This window comes from Andrographis paniculata, unplaced genomic scaffold (assembly GCF_009805555.1).
Source record: "Andrographis paniculata isolate CXL003 unplaced genomic scaffold, ASM980555v1 Contig10END, whole genome shotgun sequence".
NCBI lineage: Eukaryota > Viridiplantae > Streptophyta > Magnoliopsida > Lamiales > Acanthaceae > Andrographis > Andrographis paniculata.
Window position 1 is genome coordinate 1,966,484 of NW_026137380.1, and position 12,369 is coordinate 1,978,852.

A 12,369-nucleotide genomic window follows, 5' to 3' on the forward strand; every position below is an offset into this window, starting at 1 on the left:
TGTGTGTGTGAATGCAGCAGATACTCTTGATCGTGATCTTGATCTTCTTCCTCTGATATTAATAAATTAACTATTGATTGTGGTCGATGATGTCGCAATGAATGACCTGCGGACACTGAAACATGGCATGGCATCTCTCAACCTCAACACTTGTAGGGCTGACCATTCTGTCTACATACATACATATATTAATATATATATATATGTGTATACCTTCTCTCTCTCTCTCTCTACCTCAAGTGTAGTGTAGTGTAGTGTAGTGTAGTGTAGGGTCTATACTAAAAACATGCAGTAGTAGGGTTCATAGATAGCTTAGCTACGTGTACAAAGGTTGGAGGAGCATCCGCTATGGGCTATGGACTTTGGGATCTATGGATACCTTTCATGCTTCAAATATATATATATATATATAATGTTAAGTGTTTTAAGTATTATGTATCTATGTCTGCTCTGACTCTACACACACAACAATACAAAGTCTAACTGTCATCCCGTAAGGGCTAGCCTGATGGCATGAGAGTTGGATTTGTGACCGTGGTTTGCTGGGTATTAGGTTCAGCCGGCGGTTTGCCCAGTGCGCACTTTTTAGTAGCGACTACGGTTTCCACGTCATCTAAAAAAAATACAAAGCCTAACTGTCACATACATTCATATCAATTATTTGGTATAAATATTTGATTTACCTGGAATCTTGAAGGATCAAACTTCTGGGAAGTTCTCTGGGATCTATGGTGGATATTTCTCAAGAGTGGTAATACCTTCCTTCCATTGCATCCTTTTGGGATCAGATACGTACCCTGGTGATCAATTTCATCAAACACCAGAGACTCAGTAAATAAAAGGATCATTCAATCATGTTATTGTTTGATCAATTTGATTGTAAAAATTCACCGTTAAACTCAATAGCTCTCTGAAAGTGAAAGATAAGATAAAAATAACTTCTTTTTTTTTTTGAGTTTTCCTGTATATTTTAATTATTTGGATTTTTTTCTTTTAAAAATATCACATCAAACAATTATTTTTTTTTTATATTATACTACAAATTTATTTTACATTCAAAAAATCACATCAATATCTATTTAACGCCGGCTTTATATCCGGGGATGTTCTCCGCCCTTGGCAATCGGGCGCGGACAGGACGGCGCATATCTTTGCACTGGCGAGGGACAAAGCCAGCCGCACGGTGACTTCACGGACGAGCATCAGTTACAAAAAGTCGAGGGGCTTTACGTCGCCGATTCGAGCGTTTCTCCAAGTGCATTGGGCGTCAACCCCATGGTTACTATTCAGGCCATTGCTTACTTGATTGCACGATCTATTCTCAATGTTCTTAACAAAAAATAACGATAGTAACCTGATTGTGGAGTGAATTTGTGTCTTAAATTCAAAATCTACCTATGCTTTCGTTATTTTGTCTATTAAATAAGATATGAACAAAAGTTTTGTTTCAGTGATTTGCAGACTATTATGATTCAACGAGAATTTATAAATTGAGCAAAATGATGATATTGCTTGATAAAGCTATCAAATTGAGTTAATAGAATTTAAGTAATATGCATTAACATGCACACTTATATATGTGACATATATGCATGTAGGTTCCTCTTAAAAAATAATAGTACCTCCGTGTAATTAGTAGATAATTAAGAAGTAATTATAAATTAATATTAAGATAATTAATTAATTTAATTAAAACTTTAAAAAAATTAAAAAATTTATAACGAGATTAAAGTATGTAATTATTTTTTTTTTTAAAAAAAATGATATGTTTTTCCCTGTGTGTCGGCATTTGCTTGTGAACTTGAGCCGTTGATCTGCGCGCGATTCAATCGACGGTTTGCATTTATCCGCGGAAAACGAGTGGTAGTTTATGGGCCTTCCTTTTTGGGCTCGAAAGCCCGCTATATTATTTCCATTAATGGGCTTCACAATAGAAATACTTTTAACAAAACATTTTGGGCCCAATGGATGAAAGTACAAGAAAAAATTAGCTTTAAATTATTGTAGCATTTGGTGTTTATCAGATTATTAGAAAATTAAATAGATTTAAAATAAATCGCTGTGTAGCAGTCATCAAACAAAAGTCCAAACCTCTCTAAGAACCGTACGTACGTAGAAGTTGAATTTCGAAGCAATTAATTGCAAACCAACCGCCCCATTTTAGTTTAATTTAATTTAATTTAAATATGTATGCATTAAGAATTCATTGTCAGATGTGGCTGCTCAACTAATGTTCATTTTCCCTCATTTATCAACTCTATAGTGCAGCTGATGACTTTTAACTAAATTATTATTTCCCTTTTTTAGTAGTAGTCACCTTACCAGCTACCTATTAATTACTATATACACAATTAATAAATACTAGCATGCCACACTAGCGGCTGCGGATTTTCACGTCATAAAAATAAATAAATAAATACTAGCATGCTTATACGTACATGAGATAAATATATATATATATATATATATGAATTACATCATCTAATATATTTTATACAAATAAAAAAAAACCATGCAAACAGCAAGTGTTTGTTTGATTTTGGTTTCAAATCAAAATTACTATTATTAAGTTTTAATAATAAAAGTATATTACTTTATTTAATAAATTATCATATTAAAATACTATATATTTAAATTAAAAATAACATAAAGAATATGCCAAAGTATTGTGCACATTTATAATATGATTAATAAGTATATCTATACCATAATTAATTCTTTTAGTTACATTTAACAATTCAACATTACGTTGGTTTCTATTTCATTCGTAATATTTTACAGACCATTCAATATTTTTATTGTATATTTTAATTAAATATTTATATTGTTGGGAAAAAAAAATTAAGATTAAAATAAATCAAGTGGAAAACCAATAAATAAGGGCATCAGTTGCAAACTTTCTTCGTGTCAACGGCTGAAATATTTGATTTGACTAATTTGTATAGAATTGCATGCATATATAACACACATGTATACCTATACCTCCGTCTGAATTTGAAAATTCACTAAAACAAATCAAATAACCAAATTAATAATAATAATAATAATAATAATAATAATAATAATAATAAAAATAAAGGTGATGATAAAGCTACCCTATATAATAGGAAAATTATTATGTGCAATGGTGACACATGTCATCAGTGATTTTATTATATTAAAAAAAAATTTATAATTTAATAAATATGCTATCATTAAAAAATTATAGTGTCCTCACTTAAAATTTAAAATTATATCATTATTCAAAAAAATTTAGTTGGGTTATTTAAAATTTAAATTTTAAAATATCATCAATACTCCAATAATTAAAATTCAATTCAATTAAAATAATTATTTTATATTTTTAAATATAAATATACAAAATAATATTATATTATTATTATTTTTTAATAAATCGAGTCTTATAATTTATTTTATTTTTAATTTTATAAATTGTACTACTGGTAAATAAAATTTCTGATCCGCTGATGATGTCCAGATAGAAAATTAATGGTGTCTGATTGTAATTTACTCATTTGAGAGATATAGTTGAAATTTTGATTTTAATGTTAGTAATGGAATATTTTTTCATTCCCAATTCAATTATCTTATTTTACAACTTTTTTTTTTCTTTTAAACCACTAATTTTATTTTCATGAATAATAATATCATTATAAAATTATCTTTAATTTTCATTATAATATCAATATTTTTAACACTTGAATTAGAACACAATTACACAAGAAAAAAAAAACTTTTTACATATATATATTTTTAATTATGAATATAATATTTTATATCCAACACAAATAAGTCTATCATCCGAAAAGGAGGGAATACTATATGATTTTTAGTTGAATAAGAATATTGATATAATATATATTTGATTAAAAAAATTTTAAAATATGTTTGAATAATTTATAATTATATTTTAGTAAAATATATCTAATATAATTTTTGGATAATAAAATTTTTTATAATAAAAGTAAGTTATAATAAATTAATTTATAAAAGCTATAGTAGTTTAAATATATATGTATATTATTCATTTAAAAGGGGAAAAACTAAAGAAGAGAGAGATTAAAAGAAAATTCCATCTTAATATCAGAAATATTGTGTCAAGCTCCAACTTGTAATCAAACAAATCCTTATTCATTTATTTATTTTATATTAATAATTAAAAATAAAATGTGATGATTATCAAGATATGGCGATTGATTGAGATTGCGTGGAGATATAAAGGTGGGTTGTGGACATTTTGGTCTGTACTCCACTAAACTCCAAAGGCCCACTATGTTAGAATAATGATCCACCTGGCCCATTTGGGCCCACCCTTTTATTTTACGTACGGACAGCCATGTACGAACCGTAGGATTATGTAAGGATGTTTCTTCTATGCTTCTTCTTGTTATTTTTTTTTTATTGTTATCATTTAAGAGAAAATTAAAATACAGATTTTATAATATTAAAAAATATAATCAATATATAAATTAATTAATCAATAGTGCGATATTTTTTCAATGAATCGGTATTAGAGTGACGTGGCGCAATCGCAGTGGACGTTATAAACGTACAACGTTTTGAATGCTACGGATAATGAATGTCTGACTGTGGAAGGGAGCATCCAATTTTGAAATAATAAATAAAAATAAAAATACTCAAATGAATCACAGCCGTTCATCTCGTTTTCAACGGCGTGCGTGATTTCGGTGGAGGTTTCTTGTATCCGTAGAAGGTCCTGGGTGCTATACTTTGATAAATCCACACGCTTCAAAAGTAAAATAAATTTATCCGGTTCCGATAAAAAAAAAATAAAAAATTATTCGGTTCTCAAGTCCCGGGACTGGAAAGAAACAAAATCCGCTTTGAAGCTTTCTGCAATCATGGAGTCTGTAATCGCTTTTGGTTGACTTTTCCAAACCATATACTCAATATTATATAACTTTGTACCGCACATCTCCAAATCTTTGCCAGACTTTCTTCAAGATCTTCACTCGACTTCTGTAACGCCTTTCTCACCAAACAACCAACCACCGCCGGCTCCGCCGTGGCTCGCCATCGGAAAATAAGCTGTAAATGAAACATCATGTCAAATATTCCGACCTCTCTCTCTGAAGTGTGTCTCACTCTCTTCCGTCTCGCCATGTCCGTCGCCGATCCTTGGCCGTTCTCCTGAAGCTCCCACCAACAAAACACCACAATTTCCTCCATCTCCAGAAACCCTAATTTTTCAATCGAGCTCACCTCTTTTTTAAATTCCTTCACTTTTTTCTAACATGGGTAGAATCCGAGGCTTCCTGCTCAAACACAGAGTATTCAAGATCTTCCGCCGGCGTTGCCGCTCCTCCGCCGCGTACCGGCGGCTCGATTCACCTCTATACGCCGGAGCAAAAGGTAAGCCCTTCTCAAGCCTGGTGAAATGGAGTCGCCGCCTGAGGACGAAGGCGAAGGCGATTCTTAGCAGCAGACCAGGGTCGGGCCGGGGATACCTCCGGGTGGGTCAGGACCCGGGTCCGGGAAAACCCGACCATATACCGAAAGGGCATATGGCTGTTTACGTTGGGCAGAAAGACTGCGACTTCCAGCGGATTCTGGTGCCTGTCGTCTACTTCAACCACCCGTTGTTCGGAGACCTTCTGAAGGAGTCCGAAAAGGAATTCGGGTTCCACCATCCGGGTGGGATTACCATACCCTGTCGGATCTCGGAGTTTGAGCGTATCCAGACCCGGATCCAGTGCACCGCCCCTGCCCGGAAAAGAAGCGGTGGGTGGTTCGTGATGCCGTGACAGAAATCATACGCAAACGATGACGACGATAAGGAAAAGCGTGTTTTTTTGTTTGTTGTTAATATAGAGTCGTGGTTATAGTAAATTAGCGATTTTGGTACATGCACTCCTGTCTTAGTATCATCATGTATTTCTGTGCTTTCCTATGATGTCGGAATTGTTGAGGTGTGCATTAGTAATAATTTGTAAAGATGGTACTAGAAATTTTCCAGATTAGCAGTTAGTAATTTTAATCCAACTTTATTACTTAGTCCACCATTATCAACATTAATTCAAAATTATTGTGAATTATGGGGCCGGGCCACAGATAGATCTGTGATTGAGGCAAAGACATGCTGCAGCGCAATGATATATGTTGTAATTTGTTTGGCTTTTAAAAATAAATAATGCTCCTCTTGCTTTATCACTTTTGCTTTCTTGTTTCCAAAACCCCACTCCCACATAAGATTAATTTGCCTTTTTATGCAATATGGTAATCAATTAGTCACAAATTTATTAGAGGAGGAATAATTTTGAAATTTTCTTGAGGATGACAGTCGATGGAATTATGTCGTGAAATGAGGATATTTAGGTGCCGGCAAGCAATTGGTGGCCACAGATGGATATATCATATTCATATATATATATATGATGCCATTCTGGACAAGTGGTGGATAAAGGAAGGTCCAACACATTTGTAGGTAATGAATGTCCACTTCCTATGTACATTAAACTCCACTCAATACATCTTACTCCATATGTTTTCCAACAACTTAATTACACCATACACACTCACACACAAACATACTTATATATATGTGTATATATTTCTTGGCTGTAATTCAAAGTATGATAAAAGTTCATATGAGGCTGTTTCAATTCTTCTAGGATATATATATTTGTGAGAGAGACAAAATATGTCTCGTACATTTTTTTGCGTGTCTAAACATATTTCTCTTATTTGAGTTGAGATCTTTTATTGTTTATATTGTAAATATCCACGCTTACTAATTTTTTGTATTATTCAATACACATGTAGTGGGCTTAAGAGATGTTATAAATGTTGGTTGATGCTCAAAACTAAGCCCAATTAGCAAATAAAAAAGTAAATATAAAAGGTAAGCCCAAATTTAAATAGCTTTGAAGCATTCTAGTTTGGGCATTGCCCAAAAAATTAACCCTGCCTAGTTTCTCATGATAATTATAATTTGTGTCCAATCCATTAAATTTAATTTGAATTATGATATAATTTGATATTTGCACCTATTTTAAAATTTAATAAAATTATTTTCCTTCTCTTATGGACATAGCCAACACTTCCCTTGATAAACCATATAATTCTATTTATCGATTTTTATTTTTTTTTATAAGGATAGCTTTCAAGTTCCCGTTTTGTTAAAACTAAGTGCGGTTTCCAATTGTATTTATTTTGTAGCTGTTTATAAATAAACGAATAGTTGGATGTAATAATTTTTTTAAAGATAATAGAATAAAAAAACATAAGTATACAAAGTCAAGAATAGGACCAATCATTGCAGCCCATAACATTACAAAGCTGGGATTTTATGACTAGAGAGATACTTGAATAAATAATTAAAGAAAAAAAAATAAAAAAAAGGATAAATTATGAGACAATAAATACAAATAAAACAACAAATTCCACAATAAAAATCAAAGCCCAGAAGTGTACGGCACGCCGGTCGCCGGAATCCACGAATTCGCCGCAATAAAGCTCCCCGGCGCAAACCTCGCCGCCTCCGACGCGCTTGTGATCACGCGGTACCCTTTCCACTTGACCCGATTCGCCGTGGACGACCCGGGACCCGTATTCGCATACTCGCCGTAGTACAGCGTGTTCAGCGCAAAGTTACCGCTCCACGGCATCCAACCGGCCGGTTCGATCAGGCGGTCCAGGAAGGTTTTCATGAACACGGTCCGGGAGTATTCCTTCCAGGGCCGGCCGAGGTACGTCCGGACAGAGCTCTGGACCGGCCTGAGGTCCGGCGCGGCGGCGACGCGGCAGTTGTGGATGGAAATCCCGGTGTTCTGGTTCGGGTCGGTCCGGCCCTGGGCAGTTATGGTGTTGGTCCGGTTCGGTGGGTCCCGGGCGTAGATGTTGCAGTTCTGGAGCACGACGGCGGCGTTGCCGAAGATGAAGTCGACGGTGCCGTAGATGTCGCAGTCGCGGTAGAATTGGCGCTGGGAGTGGACGTAGAGGGTGTCCTGGTATCCCTCGAAGCTGCACTGGTAGAAGACCGAGAGGTCCGACCCCGACCGGAGCGCCACCGCCTGGTGGTTCCGGGCGCCGGCGGTGTTCCTGAACGTGATCCCCCTGGCGATGAACCCGTCGCCGACCACAGCTGCATAACACGGTCAATTGTGATTTTATTATTTAGTCCCTTTCACCCTAAATCTTATTTTATTCTTGTTAACTTGAAATGTTTCAAAATGTTTAATATATTTTTTTTTGTAGTGTTTCATTTTTCTTTTCTTTTTAAATACAAGTTATTAATTTGAGACAGTATTATGATTTTTCTTTTTTCAGTCTTGGGGAAAAATGTCAACTTTTGCATATTTTGATATGGTATAAAATAATAATATTTTTTGAAAATTGTGTGAGTTGGTAAAAAAAGATCGAATTAGAAAAAGTACCCATAATTTATCCTAATTTTTTTTTAAAAAAAAATTAATAAATATAAAGGATATATTAATTTCTAGAATAAAAGTCAAGTATTTGATAAATTAGGGCCTAACGACTTTTATGTTTTGAAAATTAGGCATAATTATATAGTTAATGGTTGTGCATACGTGTGCTGCATGGATGTGATCTAACAATAAAATTGGCACTAGTCGTAATTTTCCATCAAGAAAATAGCAGAAAGTAATATTCAGGTTTCTAGAAGGACCATGCAGATATCTATCTAATCTAGAGCTAAACTATAATTACCTTATTTATATCACATTAATTAGGAATAAGTATTTTCAATCTTCGTTTTCAAAAAATATTACCAAACATCATTTTGTACAAATTATGCCTACCACTTATTCTCGTACTACAGTACACTTCTCAGATCATATGAAAAATCAAGCTACGTCATGTTTTAACTAACTCGATAACGACCATCTGAAAAGTAGTTTTTAAATACCACCTGATGAAATTATATCAGGGTTTGCGATTAATTAATTAATTAACCAAAAACTGCAAATTTATTATATTTTAATTTAAAATTACATAAAACCTTTTTTTTTTTATAGAGATTCTGTAATTTGGAGAAGGGTGTGTACTTTTCAATGTGAATTAATAGGTAAGTTTTAATTTAATTTAATTTTAAAAAATACTAATTAGAGGGGTCGCCGGAGACTTACCAACGGTGGCCGACTTGAAGGTGGTGGAGCCGCCGTCGACGCTTCTACTTCCGGTAATGATCGTCTTCCCAATTCCATCTCCGACCAACATTATATTCTTAATATTCTTCCCAATATCCACATTCTCCCGATACGTCCCTTGCTTGACATGTATCACATACCTCCCATTCCCCGACCGCTTCCCGGCGGCGGCGACGGCGGCGCCCACCGTCCTGTAATTCCCGGACCCGTCCTGCGCCACCACAGCATTCGCCCTGGGAGTCGCCGACGCCTGCAACAATTTCCGGTCACCGGGCTTCACCCACGCCGGAAAACCTTCCCTGTAAGAATTACCTCCGGCGGAGTCAAAGTCAAAGTCAAAATCCCCTTTATTCAAAGCCAAAGTGTTGCTGAGCAACATGGAGGCATTATTTGACAGCAAGGGGAAGACATTAGCGTAGTCCGAGATTCCGAATTCCTCAAAACCTTGCCGGCAAGTCTCGAGATTGGTCATGGCGGCGCTCAGCCACGTCTGCGCCTCCGCGGCGGAGCACTTCTTGTACGGATCGACGGTCTTGTTGATCCAGCGTACGGTCTCGTCGTACAGCTCCAGACAGTCGGCCCACGCCGCCTTCTCCTTAGGGTTCCGACACTTAACGCCGAGGGCCGACAGCCCTGTCTGAGCGTTGACGCAGCGGTCGAGGGCGAGCTCCGTCGACAGCCGGAAAAAGTCCGATTTCTTTTTGATGGGGCCGTTGTATTTGGTGTTGTGTGAGAGGAAATACTCGCAGGGTTGGGGGTGTGGGGTTTGGCTGCACCATGCTTTTATTGCAGCGCCGTCGTGGTTGCCGGAAACTGCCGCCGGAGGAATTAGGAGTAAGGAGAAGATAGCGATGAGGGTTAAGGTTGCTGTCACCATTGTTGATTGGTGAGGTAGAGGTATAAAGCTAGTTAGGGTTTGTTCTGTGGAGGTTTGTGATTGCTTTGGCTGGTTTATATAGCTAGCGGGACAATAGACTTAGTTTGAATTTGGGGTTCGGGATTTGACCGTACAAAAAAATAAATTAAATAGTGTTTAATGTGATGTTTTAAATAAAATTAGATTAAATTTTTGTGTGTAATATTCCTACTTTTCAATTTATTAATACCTCCTCCCTCTACAAAGGAAAGTATGCATATTTGTTATAAAGTAATCATAGAATGGTCAAAAATTTAAAAATAAATTCTATTAGAATTGTAACTATTTAGAAAACCATCAAAATTAAACTAGGGGTTTGTTACGTAACAATTCTAAATAAAATCAATATTATGTATGTGTATTGTATTAAATAAAAAATACATTATATTTTCTAGTAAAATAACACATCAAAAATATTTTTTTTATACAAAAATTCAAGTTAATAATACTTCATTTGAAATCAATTTCAAATAACAACCGAATAAACCTTAGGTTATTACTCCATCTATTATCCAAATTCATTCATATATATATATATATATATTTGTCATCCAAATTTATTTATGTTTTCAATTTTAGTAAAAAAATATTACTTTTCTTTTTACCATAAAAGAAAAATATTTATAATTTTATCAATTTTTCTTAAAATTCGTGTCCGATCAAATAGACGTATTTTTACACCGTGGGGAGTATTTCAAAACAAAGGTAGTATTAAAACAAATGATAGGAAAAACGTATTAAATAATAGAGCAATATCAAAATCAGAACTTAGAAAAAAAAAAAGAAAAAAAGAACCATATATATATATATATACATTTTTTTATTATTTTGGTACAGGACGTACATAACTAACTAGAGTAATAACTGTGTGCTACATAAATAAAATAAAATAAATCAGGCATATATCAAGACGTTGCTAAAAAATTTCCCTGTCAAGAGTAATTTCTACTGTTAATCATGCTTTAAAATTTTTATTACATTGCTACACATTTATCGGTTTATTATTGGTTGAATTTTATGCCCAACAACAGAGGCTTTTTCTTCGTTTTATTATGTTATAAAATTAATTATTTAAATCCAGTGTATATTAATTTGATAGTATTTATTTATTCGATCAGTTGATAGTATTTATTATTCGTTGTACATGAGTTGACTAGAGAGCAGATAATTGAAGGGAAGGAATGAAACGCGTACACGAAACATTTAGTTTATATAATGAAGAATTCATGGTACGTGTATAAAATAATAATATATTATAAATTATTTATCTAAATATAATCAAAGATAATTACTAATTAATTAAATGGCAATTGGCTACACTAATATATATCCTTCAAAAAGTCCATGAATTAGGTAGATGGATTAATTTTGATGATAAACATAGGTCTTTTTAGTTCTAAAAATTTAAATGAAAACCTAATGACCTAATGGATAGGTAATTAGTGAAAGCAGTGCAATAAAATTTAATTTAATTTAATTTGCAAGCTGTCAAAATTGATTAGGTTGATAATTCCTATATAGAGGATTAATAAAACCCGTAAAACATAATAACTTTATTACAAGTCCAATTGCCCAAATTTTGGTTATATGGTATTAAATTTTAAAATTGTTACTACTTGTCAAATTATAATTTGACTTATGCAAATTGTCCAACTCACATCAAAATAGAATTTTAAAAATTAAATTTACTGCTCAAGAATTGAATTTTCGTATAATAACACATATAAATTAATTAAATATATCTTCACTGTGTGGATTTCTAGAGATGACGACACTTGTACAGACCACACAGGTTTAACTAAAATATTTACATTAAGACAAACAGGACTAGTTGATGATGGTTTCAGTCATCTTTAGTCATTAAAGTTTTAGTTAAATAGGTAATTAGTTATTACCAATTCAAATTTTCTATGTAAAATAAATTAAGTTCAACTGGGTTTATTATTATGAACTTCTCAAATCAAACATCACCAGGTATACCTTGTTTGATTGTCTTTGCAGTTAATTGACTTGATTAAATAATAATAATAATAATAATAATAATAATAATAATAATAATAATAATAATAATAATAATATCATTGTGTGAATGTGATTTAGTTGTTGAAAATGTATATTTAATTTTGCTACAATAATATATATATATATGTATGTTAATGTTATGATTGAATTTAATCTCATTTGGGATGACAGCACTGGTCAATGCTCTGACAGCTAATTAATCTTTTAAAGAATGATTACATTAGCTTAATTATGATTATGAAGAACAAATTCTACTATTAATTAATTAAAGTCTAGTATTGATTATGTTAATTGTTTGAT

At 33.3% G+C, this 12,369-nt stretch overlaps 2 protein-coding genes across 2 annotated transcripts; one reads left to right on the forward strand and one right to left on the reverse strand.

Moving 5' to 3' along the window:
- Positions 1 to 4,815: 4,815 nt before the first annotated feature.
- Positions 4,816 to 6,171, forward strand: LOC127246232 (auxin-responsive protein SAUR36-like). The gene has a single exon (XM_051267487.1). It carries the CDS (start codon positions 5,256 to 5,258, stop codon positions 5,763 to 5,765), a length of 510 nt encoding a protein of 169 aa, XP_051123444.1. The 5' UTR covers positions 4,816 to 5,255; the 3' UTR covers positions 5,766 to 6,171.
- A 1,038-nt stretch (positions 6,172 to 7,209) lies between these two features.
- On the reverse strand, positions 7,210 to 10,071 carry LOC127247365 (pectinesterase 2). The gene is made up of 2 exons (XM_051269229.1): positions 9,111 to 10,071; positions 7,210 to 8,104 (listed from the first exon to the last, which is right to left on the reverse strand). The coding sequence occupies exons 1-2, from the start codon at positions 10,006 to 10,008 to the stop codon at positions 7,416 to 7,418; spliced, it is 1,587 nt and encodes a 528-aa protein (XP_051125186.1). The 5' UTR covers positions 10,009 to 10,071; the 3' UTR covers positions 7,210 to 7,415.
- Positions 10,072 to 12,369: the final 2,298 nt, after the last annotated feature.

Bases quoted from the DNA above. Each gene is read 5' to 3' on its own strand.
- LOC127247365 (XM_051269229.1), bottom strand. From the start codon at position 10,008: ATGGTGACAGCAACCTTAACCCTCATCGCTATCTTCTCCTTACTCCTA. The intron at 8,105-9,110 runs GTAAGTCTCCGG...CGTGTTATGCAG, and splicing joins CTTCAAGTCGGCCACCGTTG to CTGTGGTCGGCGACGGGTTC.
- LOC127246232 (XM_051267487.1), top strand. From the start codon at position 5,256: ATGGGTAGAATCCGAGGCTTCCTGCTCAAACACAGAGTATTCAAGATC.